This window comes from Cariama cristata, unplaced genomic scaffold, assembly GCF_000690535.1.
Source record: "Cariama cristata isolate BGI_N322 unplaced genomic scaffold, ASM69053v1 scaffold44752, whole genome shotgun sequence".
NCBI classification, from domain to species: Eukaryota; Metazoa; Chordata; class Aves; order Cariamiformes; family Cariamidae; genus Cariama; species Cariama cristata.
Genome location: NW_009604152.1, coordinates 1,436 through 19,061, shown reverse-complemented (window position 1 = coordinate 19,061; position 17,626 = coordinate 1,436). Strand labels below are relative to the sequence as shown.

General features: G+C 42.5%; 1 protein-coding gene across 1 annotated transcript in view; it reads left to right on the top strand.

Annotated features, from left to right (window-relative positions):
- The window catches only part of PRDM16 (PR domain containing 16), a 41,516-nt gene extending 25,312 nt beyond the window's left edge, over positions 1-16,204 (top strand). The window contains exons 7-13 of the mRNA XM_009695452.1: positions 1,569-1,738; positions 3,614-3,691; positions 9,697-9,866; positions 10,690-10,864; positions 12,122-12,352; positions 13,326-13,500; positions 16,070-16,204. Coding sequence (XP_009693754.1) covers positions 1,569-1,738; positions 3,614-3,691; positions 9,697-9,866; positions 10,690-10,864; positions 12,122-12,352; positions 13,326-13,500; positions 16,070-16,204 — 1,134 coding nt within the window. The remainder of the gene's footprint in view (positions 1-1,568; positions 1,739-3,613; positions 3,692-9,696; positions 9,867-10,689; positions 10,865-12,121; positions 12,353-13,325; positions 13,501-16,069) is intronic.
- Positions 16,205-17,626: the final 1,422 nt, after the last annotated feature.

Here is a 17,626-nt window from a genome sequence, read left to right as displayed (position 1 = left end):
CTCCCCCCCCCCCCCCCCCCGAGCCCAGTTTAATAAAGTGTAAACGTGCAAAAGGTCAGCCCTTCCTGTACAATAGAGCATCTAGTTTTGATATATGGCTTCCTACTGCCTTCCGCTTGCTCGCTGTCGTCCCAGCTCTCGGGCTGACTCTCCATTCAGGCTCCCACTACCCCCAGCACTCCCTGCTTTCCTGGTGATGTCATCTGCAGCGAGGAGGCAGCTTTATTGCTGCCTTGTTTGTTTTTTCCATGTTTTTCTGCTTGGTATCTTGAAAGTGCTCTCAAGAGTGCATAAAATTGAATGTTGGAGATGTCAGGGTAGTCCTCCAAGTTACATTTCTCTCTTGGATTTGGATTTCCTGTTTTGCTCTAATGAAAGTAAAAGTGGGGGGTTTTAGGTAGGATTTTTATGCATATCCTTTTTTGAACACAGGCTGACTTTTTTCTTCCCTTTTTTCCTTTCCCCTTCTCCTGTAACTCCAGGTTTTTCCCTTTCTCCTTCATTCTGGTGTGCTATTTAAGCGAGCGTTTATGTGCGAACATGGCCATTGCTGAGTCATACAAACCAAAGCTGATAAAGGCACCCAGAAACATTTTATTTGGCATCACATCTCTGGGCCTGTACGCCTACCGCTCCCATCCGAACAGGCTTTCAATGTGTAGGTTGTGGTCCTCCTGACCGTAACTCGTCCAGCCACAGCTCCCATCGAGTACTTTGGCTGGAATTCCTTTTCACTCCAGGAAGCTCAGCCATCTCCCACCCATCCTTCCATCACCTTTACTGGCTTCTGAACCTTTCTTACATATAATTAAAATGTTGGCCTCTTTGCTAGGCAAGCTCTCTGTGGACCCACTCCATCCTGAGTCTGAGCTTAACTCCTCCTCTTCCCCAGCTGCTTTCTTTTCACCCCTCCAGCCTCAACTCCCCTCTCTCAGCTCCCCGATCAGCGGTCATGCATTCCCCCATGCTCCCTCCCACTCCACTTTGGCCAAGATTCTTGGCCCAAAACTTCTCTGTCCTCTCTAACCTGGGGTTGTCTGCCTGCCCGCAGCTCGCTGCTGCTGTCCCTGAGCCCCTGCGAGGGTAATGGTTGCTGTATGAGAAATCAAACCTCCTTGCTCACCAAAACTTTGGTTTAGGTTTGAGAGGAGGTTTTGGGCAGTGAGTTCTATATCCAGCAGTTCACTGCGGTGTCTACTTTCAGTGTCATCCCTGGAAAAAGGGAAACCAAATGTATTCTGAGATAATTTTTAATCTGAAATGCTGAAAGTAAGCATGTGCACATTGCAGAAGGTAAACAAGTGCCTCGTTTCTGAGATGTGGTGCTTATTGCATGGCTTTGCCAATTGTATCTTTTCTGATTTCTCCTAGCCCGATACACTAGTTCTCTCTTTCCTGCCTGGATTCAGTGGCTCCATTTCATGCTGTGCAGCTAGCTTCTGAGAGTAAGAGCAAACGTCAGCAACAGGCTTTGACCAACATACTAGTGCTAAAAGACGTGTTTTATGCATCAGATACTGTTCTTCCTGTGGATTTTTATGATATGAGGTCTTGCCTTGTACTTGTAGATGTCAGCCATAGAAACAATGACAGAGAAACTGGAGAGTTTTGCAGCCATGAAGGCAGACACTGGCACTTCCCTGCAGCCCCTTCCACATCACCCGTTCAACTTCCGATCTCCACCACCCACACTATCCGATCCCATCCTGCGCAAGGGCAAGGAGCGTTACACCTGCAGGTAAGGGCCTGGAGAAGCGAGACCATACCCCCAGCTTGTTGAGGCAGCCCTGGGAGAATGCCACCCTGAGTGGGAAGCTGCGTCAGACACCAGCACGTAACAGAGCAACTTCACATGGATGTCTTCGCTGTCTCGGAAGGGGTGGGAGGAAAAACAAGAAGCAGCGGAATTAGAACAGAGCATTCTGATGACTAATTCACTCTGAAATAGCTTGTTTTGTCTGGTAGAAAATCAGCATCTTCTATTTTCTTTGTAATTTTTAATAACCTTGAGAGCAGATCTGGAGATTCTCAGGCAAGCAGAATTCTCCAAGCCAAGTCTCTTGTGTGTGGTGGCAGACGCCACAGTTTCCAATGTGAGTGCAATCTCAGCTGTCCAATCTCAGCTATGCAAAATAATGGAATTTTTAAAATGGCATACGGTAAACAATTTTTCCAAACTTAATTGTATCCACAGAAATACTTATGTACCCATTGCAGCTTTAAAAGCTCATCTCGGAGCAGATGACTGGGGAGTAAAAACCTCTGCTTAGGCGGTTTTACCTGCAACTACCAGAGGTTCTTGTGGTGGCTCCCACTGCATGTTTCTTGGTTGCAGTAAGTGGGTACATACTCTGTTTGATGTATCTCTTAGGTTCAACTTTGCCACAAAAGCTCAAATTTCAATTGAGTATTTAGAAACGGGAGGTTTCTACCTACAGTAGGGACTAAAACAAGTTAACGTTTGGATTTTCATTGCTGATTGACACTCACATTAACCATTTATCTTCAGGACCTCTGAAGGTGCTGAATATCTCTGAAATTAAGAAAGTTCTCTCGTATCTTCCTTCTAGAACAGTAAGCATCAGGTTTCATGGTCACAGAATGTAACCATTCGTGCTTACAGTTTTATTTCCCAATTAATATTTTTATTTATACCGCCCTGCCTTTTGTGAATCAGATTTATTATGGAACACAGTTCCTTCTCTTATTTCATTTCCTATTGCTGCATTTCCTTATTCTAAGCAGACTGTCAGACTCACAGTCCCAATAACAGTAACACGATGCTGCAGCATTTATCCAGAAGAAAATTCTGTGAATTCCAAGAAGTAGATTCTGTATGATAAGCAGCTAAACAGGGCTATAAAGGAGATCTGTAAAAAACTCAAGTGATGGACAGTATGAGCAGGCAGTGATTAAACACTCTTTATCCCATTGCAGGAACGAGGTAGTATTGAATGCAGTTACTGAGTGACAGGTTCAAACAAGCAGGAGGTTCTTTTAGACAACACACAGTTCAGCAGAGGAACTCATTGCCGTAGGAAGTTGTGGATGTTCAAAACTTAACGTGCATTCAAAAAGCTTTTAGACAAATAGATGAAAGAAACTCAGCAAAAAGCTATCAAACACAACTGTTCAACCTTAGGCTCAGGAGGATCTTCAGCTTCAGATGGAAGCTGGGACAATATGTTGGGGATGGGTCACTACGTCCTTACTGTGTTCCTGTATACTTGCCCAGGCCTCCAAGATAAGCTACTGAGTGAACCAGCTTTTGGGTCTGAACTGGGTGTTCTGATAGGATTTTTTTCCCTACCCTTCCCAATGATGCAGCATCATTGACTGTCATTCTGCGTCTCTGATAGAAACGGGTTACACCAGTATCTCGCCACTGTGAATCCTGTTATTCTGGGGTGGGTGCCAGTCTTTTAGTTTTTAGCTCCACATCTTCCTCCCTCAGTACATAGGTGCCTAGCGTTGTTAGTTCATAAAGGCATTTTCTGATTTTGGGAGCGGTATCAAAATGAGTGAGGATGATGATAGCTGGTGATGGAGTGTAAATCATCTGGTGTGGCAGGACTTTGATGCACTGATGGTTACTTTGGCTTTCACTGTCTAGGTACTGTGGTAAGATCTTCCCACGCTCAGCAAATCTGACAAGGCATCTGCGGACACACACTGGAGAACAGCCTTACAGGTGATGTTGTCCCCCAGATAAAACCCCTTTCCCAACACACTCCTCATTCACCACTGTGTTATTTTTTCTCCTTTCTGTAAAGCTATGCCAACATAATACTGCAGTCCTGTAGCATTACATATAATGATTCATAGGATTGTATATTATGTGTACCAGCCAAAAATAATCAGGCTTGGCAGCTTGAAGATAGACACTTAACTTATATTTAGATGCACGCTGGCAAATGAGTGGTCTGATTTGCGGTGTTGTTTAACACTCACATTAACCATTCATCTCAAGGACAGCTGAAGGTGCTGAATGTCTCTGAAAATCGGGTTGTTTTGAAGGGCTTGCCAGTTAAGTTAACTGCTGGGTCTAGCTAGGCTTTTTTTTTTTTTTCTTTTCCTGATGCATATCAGAGGTGTCTGGAGTAGTGGATCAAAAAACCAAAGAAAAGAAAAGCCCTGTAGTATATCTGCTTTAAAAATCTAAGTTAGGGACTGTCCTACCTTAAATCGCAAAGTTTAAGAGTGATCAGAGGCGGGGAAATTCGTACAGTTTCACGTGTTCAGTTGGATGTTTAACGTAGAAGACTGAACTACTCTTTTCTGCTAGTTGTGGACAAGATGATGTGATTTTTCTACTTCAGTTTGCATTGTGTCTATGCAGAAGGGCACATGGCAAAACTGCCCATCTCTTACCCCGGACAACATCCTGCATGCAGGCGTGACATTCCAGCCTGGGCATGCATGGGTGCTGGTTCTCATAAAGGGACTCCTGTTCAAGAGAGAGTTTTAAATTTGAATAAAACTCACAAGGAAATATAGGTAAGTGTGTGTGTGTGTGTGTATATGAAGGAATAGTTCTCATGGAAGACCAAGTGGGAATTTGTTCCCTCAGTATCTTCTTCTCGGGTTTTGCAGTCAGTTTCACAAAATTTTGGCCAAAAATATGCTTTGGTTCATTTCTTGTTAGAATAGGTACATATATGAGCAAAACTGAGTGAATGATGGATTGAGAGCTCACTGAAAATCAAGCATTATGTTTTCCATAATGTGAGTAAGTGTTTTGCGCATTGTCAAGCAATAGTAACAACTCAAACAGTTTCTTTTTTGGTAGCTAATATTATGGTATTGCCATACACAGTCATAAGTTCACAACAAAGCTAATGTAACAGTTATTATATAAAGAGAAACACAAACAAATTTATGATCAGCAAAAGGCCGTGTGGTCAAATACATCAAATCTTTATGCATAGTTTAACTTAAGAAGCTACTCTCTCCCGCTTTATAATCGGTGGTACATATGGAGTCAAATTTTTTTTTCCATGCAGAGTCATACAGAATTTTGAGTGTAGACATTAGGTAAATTAAAAAAAAACCCTCTGCAAAGCATACATACATTTTGGAACCATTCCCCGTACTGATTTTTTTCAGTTGCGTTATTTGATATGCCTTGAATGAATACTGTGTATTCACTATACACCCCTGTCTGACTAAAATGCTTGCTCCCGATTATTCAGAGATTGTTAGTTCAGTTTTCTTCCAAAAAAGGAGACTTGAAACTTAACAAAGGTTAGGAAAATAAAGATTTATTTGATCTGGTCTTCTCCCAGAAAATGGCCTGTGTGGTTTTTTTTGTAATAGAAGTTTGACTTCTGGACAATGTTGCATTATAATAGCACTCCTGAGAGTTAGTGCTACGTTTACAGAAGAGCTTAATTATCATTGATTTTCTTCTGCTCTCAGAGAACTGAGATTTCCAACTCTTACAGCAATAAGTGTTTTGAAAGCTTGTTTTTTAAGTGCTGACTTTATGCAGGTAAAAGGAGGTTGCTGACTTTTCAGTGTTTTACTGATGTCTTTCTCATAACTTTTCTTTTAATTGTTTAACTGTTTTTTCTTTTGACTCTGTCAGTGTTATATATTCATCCAAATATGAATTAAAATGTTCTTAAAGCTAAGATAAACTGACCAAATGTCCAAGTGTAAGATCAAGAAACAGGCAAGCCAGAAAATAAGGTGCTTTGGTTTTGATTCCTGATTGTCATTGATACGTGATGTGTTTTTTACCAAATCACTTAAACTTCCTAGGTGTCTATGTAATTAGGTATAAAGTAGGAATTAATAGCACATGAGCAATAAGGAGGCAAAGTAATTCTTTTTGTAAGGGGAAAGTGCTACGTGCTTTTTGAAGAGTAAGAAATACCTGGTAGTGTACTTTACTTCCTAAAAATCAACTGATTTGAAAAGACTCAAAGACCATATGCTGTACAGTGAAATTCAACATGCTCCTTTTCGCTCTTCCACACCAAATCTAAAATTCAGTAGTATGTATTTCAAAACCCATTGGTAAAAAGGACTATCAAACTTAACTGTTTCTTTCAGAAAATGCAAAATAAGTTGGGTTTGTAAAATCATACCAGACTTACCTGGAATCTCAGGTCCTAAAAAATAGGACTTTGTTGTCGTTGTGAACTTACCAAGCAAAATCCAGAAGAGGCAGTTTTTAGCAAAGGTCCTTATGCTCGGAGCATATGAACATAAGGGTGTATTGTAGTTGTGGGTTTGCTTCTTAGTTTTGTTTTCATTCTCTGGAATTTCAGAATCAGATAAACTACATAAAACCTGGACTGGGGACAACTAGAAGCTATTCGATTCGGCAAGACTTTATTTTCTTCTTTCAAATGTCCATTCCCTCCAGGATGCCATCTAATTGATTCTTGAATTACACCCAATCCTGAAGCTTTGCCTGTAAGGCTGTGATTTTTCCTATAAAGATGTGCTTCCTGACGTCTGTTTTGAATTTGTTTTTCTTTAATTTCCTTTTAGGCCTCTGTGTCCTGTTATCTGCATTAAGCTGAAACTAACAACTAAAGCCGATGTCTACTGTGTCATTTAAGGTTGCACTTAGTTCAATAAATACCTCTGCTTTCTCATTTTCTTTTTTTAAAATGTAGCCTAAATTCATCCCTGGTATAAATGCTCTTGAGATTAAGGAGTTACTGAGAGGAACAGTAGCTGTCCGTATGTTTTATGCTTTGTTGCTGCAATTCTGTCTTTACAGCTCACATTGGTCATCAAATAAATGTAAAATTTTGCAAGAGCTGTCATGCTGTTGAAACTTTACAAAGCGTGTTATCAAATGCCTTACTGTCACATCTGAAGTGTTACCAAGCTGTCGTAGTCGTAGCTCCGTTACTCGCTCTTACGTTACTGGGTTTTGCTGTCTGTTTTTGCCCTTCCAGTTGTATTATACCAGGTTTCTGAGTTCCCTCAAGCTCTGAGGATTGCCTGCCATTCCTTAGAGCTCCTCAGTTCCAGGTTTGGCTTGTTCTTAGCTATCATTCACTCCCACTTTATATTTTTTTAGCCCATTGGTGTGTTACTTTAAACTGATAAGGAAGAAACTTTACTAGCATTTTGTCAGCGTGTTTACAAAGCAAATACTGCTTCTTTTGAGTTTTATTCTTCTCCTGCCTCTGCATTCACCTCTTCCCTGAATTTAAGCTGATTCCTCTGTCTGGGTCATTTATTTAGATTAAAACCAGCAGAGATCCAAGTACCGACCCCTCTGGGACCACAAATAATACAGTACGTCTCCCTCATCCCTTTGCTTTCAGACATTAGCTATTGCTCCTTTCGAATGCCCCTCTGTTTCCTATTTTTTTAACAAGCTCTTTATCCTTTCTCCATACCCTAACCTGTATCCACATAGCTCATAGTTAGAGCAAGGACCTGTCAAAGGAAACTTTTCAAAGACTTCCTGAACATCTAAATAAATTGACATACAGGAGGCTAGATCGTTCTTGCCTTATGCATGCAAGGGCTCCCTTTGAAGTCACTGGAACTGCTCGTGTGAGTAATGTAGGTGAGACCCAGCCTGGGTACCTGGGGCAGCCGTAAGCCCCTTTGTGCCAGGCCCTTGGCAAAGGCAAATAAAGGAGAGTTTGGATTAGAAGGGCATAGAGCTGGTGGAGGCGGGCAGGGAGTGAAAACCTTGGGCATCAGCAGAGGTGAGGAGGGGGCTGCTGATACCATGGTGTTAGAAGGGAGCCGGGCAAAACTGCTTACAGAAGTCCTGTGGAGTAACAGGGATATTGGGGTATCGGCTGTTGTGGACTTTTCCGTTTTCTGAAGTGCTGAACAGTAAAAGCTGCCGAAGCCCGGCCGCTCCTGAAAGCAGATTCGTTGGTTGCTGGCAGATGGAATAAGAGCTGGAAATCTGTGCGTGTTTAACTCTCTGTGTATAAAATTTGCTGATGTTCAAATGACTTCTTGTTTTCTTTAGTTGTTCAATTTGTGTTTTTTGAAAAAATGAAAAAAAAACTTTTGAAGTCTGAGAAAACTGTGGTTTAAAAAGAGATTTTGCTTTCTCCCTAGGTTAATCATAATAAAGGTTCATTATTTGAAATATCTTTATTCTTTTTGGTCATTTAACAGTAGGAAATTCGGAGGTGGACATGGAATCCATAAACATTCAGTGAGAGAGAGTGTTTCATAAATGTCTCTATGCTATTTCCAAAAATAATACCAATTTATTTTTAGAGACCAAATAAAAATCACAGCTGTAGCACATCTGGAAATTGTGTGTGTGTTTCACAGCATAGATTTTTTTACACTCGCACCTCCTTCCCGCATTCGAACCTGTTGTGTTGGTAGGAAACAATACTATGTCCTCAGTGTGAAGGCAAATCCAGTTTCATACTTGAATGAGACAGGCCCAAGGTAAGTTCTGTGTGCCCTCTTCACGCAGCAAAGTAATGGCATTCCTACACATGTGCAAATGCACCGCCATCTTCGTGCCTTATCAAAAAGTAGCTCAGTTCAGTGGGACAAACGCTGCTCTCAGTTAGAGGAGCACAGGTCAGTTCTGCTAAAGCGAGCGGTTTTGTTCTGGAATTACAAGGGCTTAAGAACAGTTTTGATTTTGTCCCGTAAATGTCCAGGATTTGCAGAGGTCTCTGGCAGAGAAAGGATTCTACTTCTCATGGGTTTTGGAAGTAGAGCCATGAGGAAAGCGGCTTTGTTGAGGTACAAGTGACGTATTTAAAGGGAGATCTAATGAGGGATTCAGGTGGATTCAAAGAGGAATTAGATTTTCTATAGCTTTAGTACCGAAACGCTTCATTGCGGCGCAAAGCTGCCCTCTTCAGTACATCAGCTGCTGCCTTGGTCTGCGCAGAAAGAGAAGTAGAGGGCTCAGGTCACAAAGCACCACGGTTTAGCAAAGCCTTGTTTTTATTTGGAGGGAATCTGAATCCAGAGGGGGGGTGGCAGCTTTGAACAAGCTTCCAACACGTCTGCCATGGGTCCTGCAGAGATTTGTTTCAGAGAGGGAACATTTCTTCACTTAGCAGTTTCCCTAAACATTCTGGCTTGGCTCCTTACATTCCACATTTTTTCATCACAAACCAGGTTCACTGCATAGGACTAAATCTTACCCTGTTTGGAAACTGCGATGTATTTCTTGGGAGCTATTGTACTATAATAATAACCGTAATTACCTTTGAAGGCATGCTGTACTGCCTACATCTTGAGTACCACAAGGAATTTCACAAACAAATCTCAGGTTTTCTGTATGTCCAGATAACTGTATCATGTAGGGATGTGCTAGCTAATAACTATTTTATACATTGAACCGCCCTTCTTTCTTCTCCTTCAGTCTTCTTTTTCCTCCCTCCACAGCCATATTTCACCTGCTTCCCCTACAAAATGAGAAGGGTGGAAGAAATAAATTCACCTTTCTTATTTTTTCATTCATGGTGGAAAAGTAATTACTTTGTTTAGAATTCTTATTTGTTTGGATGACTCACTTCTTAATTAATCCTAATCCTTTCTTTGTGTTCCTTGAGTAACAGTAATATCAGATTTGTCTGAAATGATTAATGCCTTATGCTTCCTAGGTCCTCAGTTGAGTAAAGATTTATAGACCAACATTTTCTGGTTTTCTGATAGTCAGATTTTTCTTTTTCTTCTTTTTTTTTTCTCACGTTGCACTCTTTGGCATTTGCTTCTATTTTTCAGGTGTAAATACTGTGACAGGTCATTCAGCATTTCCTCCAACCTCCAGCGGCACGTTCGAAACATCCATAACAAGGAGAAGCCATTCAAATGTCACCTGTGTAACCGATGCTTTGGGCAGCAGACCAACTTGGACCGACATCTTAAGAAACACGAACACGAGAATGTTCCAGGTAGGAAAGGGCATGGCTTTGTGGTTCTTTTCGGGCACTGGAGGGAGAAGACACGATGGTCTGGTCTCTCTGGTCCTTGGGAAGCCTTTCTGGCAAGCACTGTTTCTTAAGGCTGAATATAATTAGATAGCTAAAAAACCAAATGCCAGCTCCTTGTGCAGGCAAAGATGCGTTTCTCCACAGTGCATAATTGTAACATGCGTGCACTCGTGCATAGTACTCAGCGCTGCCAAGTTCATGTCAGGTATTACTTATACGTGTCCTTTTCCAATCCATAAAATAGCAATCGTGATACTAACTTCCTGGGGACTCTGTCCAGGGAGCACAACCTCACGTCGTGAGATCTCCTGGTACAATGCTGATGTGGACAAGTGAAGCTCTACCAAGGGTTTTCGACCTGAAAGGCATTTGTAGGTGTGTGTGAAGTTCAGGAAGATAAATAGACTTTGCCTTGAGATAAAAGCTGAAGGTAGAAATTCCTTCTGCGCTGAAGCCAACTAAGTGATTTCCCAGCCTAGGAAAAAAAAAAAAAAGTGATGGAAAAGTTATAGGCAAGCAGCTATGCAATGGATAGTGGTTCTTAAATTGTATATACCATCCGTAAACACTAAATATCACCTGTATTTGTCTGTGTAGTTCAAATCTGGAAAACATGAGCTTCCTCTGGCAGCTTTGGTCCATGAGATTTCTCTTAAATGTTAAATCATTAACATATAGTGAGAGGGTTGTTGCATATCGATCCTCCTTTATTTTCCCTCTTAATAATAGCTTTGACAATATCTGATTGTTTTTCCCGTTCTCTTTTCTTGTTTCTCTCACTCAGTGAGCCAGCATTCTGGAGTCATTACAAACCACCTTGGGACCAGTGCCTCTTCCCCAAACTCGGAATCAGACAACCATGCACTTTTAGATGAAAAAGAGGATTCGTATTTCTCTGAAATCAGAAATTTTATTGCAAATAGTGAGATGAATCAAACATCAACTTTAGCAGATAAAAGGTAGACAAACAACTAAAATTATCTGGTGACGTGTGTTGTTAATACGGTTGAAAGACCAGTCCGCCTCAGTCCCGCTGCGCTTGATTTAAAATGCTCAAAAGAGAGAAATGTAACAGTTTGGAAAGAAAATGCATTCGACTTCAATCTCTTAAGCCCAGTGTTAAGTCTTTTCAGAAAGGGACTTAAGTTGGGAGGGCTGACACCAGAGGGCCACTAATGATTGGAGACGTGACTGCAACTGGTGGAGCAAATTTCAAGAGAAGTTGCACTAAGAGAAGACCGGCAGGTTCACTGCTGCCGTTGGCTCCATTGTAATAGTTGTGAGAAAACACAATTTCTTCTCTAGATAAAAATGTGATTATTGAACTGTTACCTTCTGCCATGAAACCACGTGGCCTGTTCCATCACCAGGGAGTACTGATTAAGGAAACTGGAGGCACCTGCTTTTCTAGTCCATTAGTTTGTTCCAAATCTATCCATAGCACAAGCCTTATTTTGACCGAGGGATATTTCATCTGCTGCTATCTTGTTGTCACAAATAGCTACTTAATGCCAATAAGTTTAAGTCCAAAATGTAAGTATGAGAAGTCCACATGATGATGTGATCCACGTAAAGAACAGTAAGAAGTGTGGAACATGCTGACATAAAATTTCTGGTGAAGATGTTAATCTTATTTTATGTCACTTGGTGGCATCCTCTTGGGTTCCAAGTCCATAGCACTGATGATCTCACTCTCATTCTCTTACCGTGATGTAAAACTGCTAGTTTTGTGGAGTCTGCTAGGTCCATACGGGCGTGAGTAACAAAAGTACTATGAGAGAATTTAGGCTGGTGTTAGATTACACTGTGAGGAAGCTTCCTCCTTCTGGTTGCTCAAAGGGAGATTGTTAGAATACAGTAGCACAGAGAAGGAAGAAAGCTGCTTGTCCCACAGATCTTGTGTTTTAAGAGATGGAAAACCATAATTTAAATCCAGACTAGACAAAATTCTAGTTTGAAAAGCACTGGGGTTGGTATATACTTGACATGCTTATTAGCCCATAAGACACTGTGAAGGCTGATTTTTAAATGCCTGAAACATGTCAGTTTTCCTTTTCCTTGCAGTTTAAATAATACGGATAAGTACATAAATATGTTTATTCATACATATGTATAAAATTATCAAAGTCTTGCCTTACATTGAAAATGCATGACTTCAACATTTGGCATCTTTTTTTCCTTTCTTTCTTCTTCCTCCCCTTGACCAAATATTTCAGGCCAGAAATCCAGGATATTGATGGCAATTCCCAGTGTCATGGATTAGCAAATGAGAAAACAGAAGATGTGGATGATGAAGATGAAGAACTGGAAGAGGAAGATGATGACAGCCTGACAGGGAAGTCACAGGATGAAACGGTATCACCCACCGCAGAGCCCCGAGGAGCATTTGAGGATGAAGAAGATGAAGAGCCCACATCTCTCACCATGAGCTTTGACCACACCCGAAGGTGAGGTGGGCCATTCCCTTTGAGAAGTCAAATGGGGCTCAGACTTCTGACCCTGTGTCAGTGGTAGATCGTGAGTGCTGTTGTTTTATTTTTCAAGCCATGTGTATCATACCTCCAGTTTGATTTAAGCATTCACTTGAGAGATTCCATTTTCACCGTGGTGGGGGACACGAAACAAGTGGACTGCAAGGAGAATCTGTGATAAGGTGTATGTCCAAGTCTCGAGGGGTTCCTATCAGGAGAACAGTTAGTCCAACACAGAAAACAGCATATTCAGGGTACCACAGTTCAGCAGATAATGTCTTTCTTTCTAAAGCTCTGGTCAGGGCAAAGGAAGAGGCATATGTATGCAGTCCGTTTTGTGCTGCTCTGCCTATTTTAGTTGTAGCAAAATGTTGTTGACTTCAAGTGGAGTTCTCAGAGCTCTGGGAAAAAGTGAAGCCTTTTTTTCCCAAGGTCAAGCCATGTCTAGACACCTTTAAAACTAAAGTTCGTTGCACGTGGTTTTCTTTTTGCCTCAGTTTGCCTCAGTTTCCCAACTGGTGTTCGTAACAAATGTCCCATGATGCAAAGTAGTATCTTACTTGATGTCAGTGCATCACTATTTTCATTGCAACTCAAAGAAAATGCAGCAGTGTTCCTCAGACATTGATCCAGTGTCAAACATTTCAAGGAGCAGACAGCAATTGGACATCTCCACCCAGAAGACCAAAGTGAATTGTAGCCACGCGGGCTCACAAATATCTATAGCACTAATGCTTGTTTGTGCAGAGTCATGCTCTCCACTTTTTCTTTGCTCCTTGCATTTTGTGTCATTTTTGTGTTTGTCCGTCTGTCAGTTCACGCATGTGGCTTGTGAGACCCCCATGGTATGTGCATGCAGGCACTGGGTTAGCAACACTCACGTTGGTTAGATGTGAACGGTGAGATGAGCTAACAACAGGTCAACCCCTTCCCCTGGTCATTGGTACAGGTGTATTGAGGAGGAAGAAGCCGGCTTGTTAGATTTGGAGCAGATGCCGAATTTTGGGAAGGGGCTGGATCTTCGCAAAGCAGCCGAGGAAGCATTTGAAGTTAAAGATGTGTTTAATTCCACCTTAGACTCTGAGACAATAAAACAGACTCTGTACAGGCAGGCTAAAAACCAGGTAGGTATATGACAGAACGTTTTATCTAGCTTGCTGCCTGCACACACGATAGGATTAGCAAGCAGCTGGCCTCCTTTAGCTAAGGTTTATTTTCCCCTTCCAGTCGGCAGGAATTCTAACTGTAATGCCTGAATCGTATGTGAACCGTGTCTTGTTGCAACTATATGGAAATAGAGGAGAAACAGAGTGGGCATCAGTTTAGGTGACCAGATCAATTTATCATTTAGCCTGTGCTGTGAGAACATGCTTATTTAGAAAGGTAGAGGCATCTGTCTGTTTTTATCTGTCTGTATAAATGTTTTTATAACTATTACTTCGGGATGGGTCTTCAGTTGGTACATACTAAGAAACTCGAGGTTTGGTCTGCAGAACCAGTAATAAAGTATTCTTGGGTTTGATTATAAAAGGTGTAATAGACAATGTGATTTCCAGGACTTGCAGTCCAGCAAGTCTAGAGAACTTCCTCCTTTATCTCCCTGATTTCTAAAAGCAAACCATACAATGGAAATCTGCCCTGTGAGCTAGACCAGCTCCAACCCACCAAGAAAAAGACATCTTAGCACCTATTGGAGTTTTGAGAAAAATCCAGAGGTATGGGGCAGATCCATTTCTGCTTTCTGCTTTTTCATTAAACCAAAATACTCAGTCCAGTTTTATGAAGTTCATATCTTGATCCCTACAAAAGGATTCTCACAAAAGAACTGTTCAATGAAGTTACATCACCAGACTGGGCTGGAGAGAGCATACTCAGCCCTTCATGGGAGATGAGTACAGCTGTTGCCTTGGAGTCCCTTTCTAACCTTCAAGCAACAGAATTTGTCATGACATCTATTTTAAATGTCCAGCAAAGCAGTAGCTTAATGCAGTTGCGAAGCAGAACATGATTTTGGATTTATCATCACCCAAAACTTGTGAAACTCTTGTCCTCCTTTACAGCAGGTACTGTTACTGAAGCTGGGGAGGGTCTGCTTGAAGATAGGACATAGCTTTTTTCCGGGTGAAACTAATTTAAACACAAGCCACTTGCCTGACTCTCACATGTGTCCTGTTACTAACATGCCAAATGTACTGCCTGTTTAGGAACAGCTTGCTCTCTTAAAATTTGTACTACGTTGTTCGGTCCAGTCTGTGTTTGGACAGGCAGGGGTATTTTTGTTTTCTGAATCAGTTTTACAGTGTATGAGATGCCGGACTGGTTACACTTAAATCACAATAAGTAACTTAAATAATTTGAACCATCTCTTGTGCGGGAAATGTAATAGTAAAAAGACAATTCTGTGAACAGCACAGCACCCCTTTGGGGCTGGCTTTCTTCTAAGCAATTTTAGAAGCATGCATGTCTCTATCACTACAAAGCTGTACCTCTTCCAGCACACCCCTACAATACATGAACGTGTTGACTTGACAAGTAGATCTGATTCTCAACTTTTAAGAGGAGAGGGTAAAGCTGGCTAACTGGTTAGTATTGTCACCATTACAGTTGCATTACTAAGGGTCCTGTTGTACTGAGCGGTGTACTGATGTCCCAGATGATGTATGGTCTTTGTCTGTTGCCCTGTAAAGGATTGTGGGTGGGTGGGTGCAATCTCAGTGTGAAGGAGAGTGCTATGTGGACACAATTTCATTGCAAAGTAGGACCATACATTGCACCAGCTAATGTAGACCAGGGAGGGTGGGGACCATGTCCTCCTCTGTTTCAGGTGATGGGTGGCAATTACATTGGCTTACACCTCCAGTATGTGAGGTTATCATCCACCTAAGGCTTCACATCACTTGTGTGGGCTGTGAAAGGACGCAGAAGTGTATGAGACAAGTAGCCTTGGAAGAGGGAGAGCATCTAAGTTACAAAGAAGCAGAGTGGTATAGAGAAAACAGAAGTCTCAGTGCATTTTTGCCGGCAGACTCTTTTGACATATTTCACTGTAGCGATAAATCTACCCTGACAAGAACACGTAAGCACACCAGTAATGCCAATGAGCATTGCATGCCTATATTCCTAAACACCTATACGCAGGTTTCTACAGGCACAAGTGAGCTCACACCGAGCAGTGGGTTGGGATGAGGAGCCAGCTGCCTGCAGCAGCCCATCGGGTCCAGCTAGCCCGGCTATTGCTGTGCCGTTTCTGGGGCATGTGGCCGGGCCCTAGCCTCACTTGACCACTTGCTTGTCTGTGCCCTTTTTTTAATAACAAAATAAATGGCATTCTGCGTGTAGCGGCTTTCCCCTGAGAGCAGAGCCTAGAATCAAGTGTGTGGGTTTGGGACGAAGCGCAGAGCTGGCACAGAATCGATTTGATCTTATAAAAGCCAATGGGAATGATGGCCTCTCCCGACTAACCCTACAACTGCCTATACGCTCTGTGGCGAATTTGAGTAGTTGGAGCGATGGGTGTAATCCTAGTGTGTGGACGTAAGTTTAGACCTGCTGGCAAGGTTCTTAGCCCAGGCCAAAGGATGCTGGCCTACGTTTCCTGTATGGTTAGCTGGTGCTGTGCTTCACATGCGTTATTGTAGCCTGTCCTGCGTGTGTACTCACACGTCTCCTTTGCATTACTCTTTTCTCCTCCAGGCTTATGCAATGATGCTGTCCCTGTCTGAGAACGCTCCCCTCCACACGTCCTCCCAGAACTCTCTGGGTGCTTGGTTGGACATGGCAGGAGCAGCTTCAGAGTCGGGGACCTTTAACCCCATCAACCACCTCTGAGAGGTCAACAAGGCATTGGCCAGAGTCCAAGCGAGGAGGCGGTGGTGCTGCAATTATCCTAGCAAAAATCCTAGCAAGCAGAAGATGGATGAGAGGGCCTCAGGGAGTCGTCTGGACTTTTGGCTGAGAAGGAAACCTGTCACATCCGACCTACAAGTCCTGCATTTTTATCTATCCAGAGTTTTCATTTCTAATTTATCAGAATGAACCTCTGCAAAACTGGATAACCCTGATGCAGCCCTAGGATTTCACAGTCTATAGGAATAGCATGAGCAAGACACAAATTGCAACAGTGCAATCAAATATTGGCCCCTCTAACATTACAAAACAGTATCACTGAGCCAGTAAAGCCTGCGTATAAATGAAAGCTTGAAACCATTCAGTAGCATTTCCTTTCCATTCAGCTGAATAGTGAAGTATTAAGGAAAGAGAGCCAGGTGTGACCTTATCCCTGGTGCAATTCTGACATAGTCACTGGAGTTATATTAGGGAAGGGTAAATTCAACCCACTTAATGACCCCCAAAAGAATCTGAAATTCTGTGGTCCCATAGAAATACCATCCTATCCTTTGTTCCCAACAAAACATATTGGCACGGTGCAAAGCTTCTCGAACATGTGACCCCATTGCCTGCAGTCATGCTACACCATATGCAGTGTCCCAGTTGAGAAATCTTCAGCCTGGAGCATTGCTGAGGTTGGGGTTATCGATGTATCATGCAAGTACGTGGTTCACGGTCATCAGCTGTGCCCTGAATGCCCTTGTATCTGTGCCAGCGCTGCAGGGTTCAGAGTGCTCTCCGTCTCTGCTCGTGCCTGTGAGCCCAAGCTGCTGCTTGGACCTGAAGCATCTGGAGTGTTTCAGAAAAGGCCTTGCTCAGCAAGTCTGCTGGTGAGGGGGCATGGCACTCTGCCCCGTGCCGGCCTGGGTGCCCCGCGACCGAGCTGCTGAAAATGCTTGGACTTTCCCAGGCAGAGCTGTCCCAGGGTAAACCCTTACCTGGGGAAGTGTAGCTGTGTGTCAGAAAAGGTGTATGGTGGGCGAGTCTCACCTTAGGGAGGGCAGTTCAGACATATCTTCTGATCGATCTCCCAGGGGGCGTTTTTTAGAGTGACATCCTTTCAGTGTTGATAGTATCGGGGAACTGTGGCAGAAAGTTCTGACTCGTGCAGTTGTTTTGGTATGCTGGATGGTTGCTTATGCATCGCACACTGCTATTTGGCCTATAATATAAGTGGAAAGATTAACATTTCCTTGCTTCAGCAACCTCAGGGGTGCAGCCCTCTATTCAAGCCCATAGCTAAGAAACGAATTGTCTCTTCGACTCTAAAATTGCTCGCAGATATTTTATGAGTGATTTTTAAATCACTTTGAAGTCTCATCTTCTTTTCTGATTCAAAGCAGCCTCCAGAAATACTGTGAT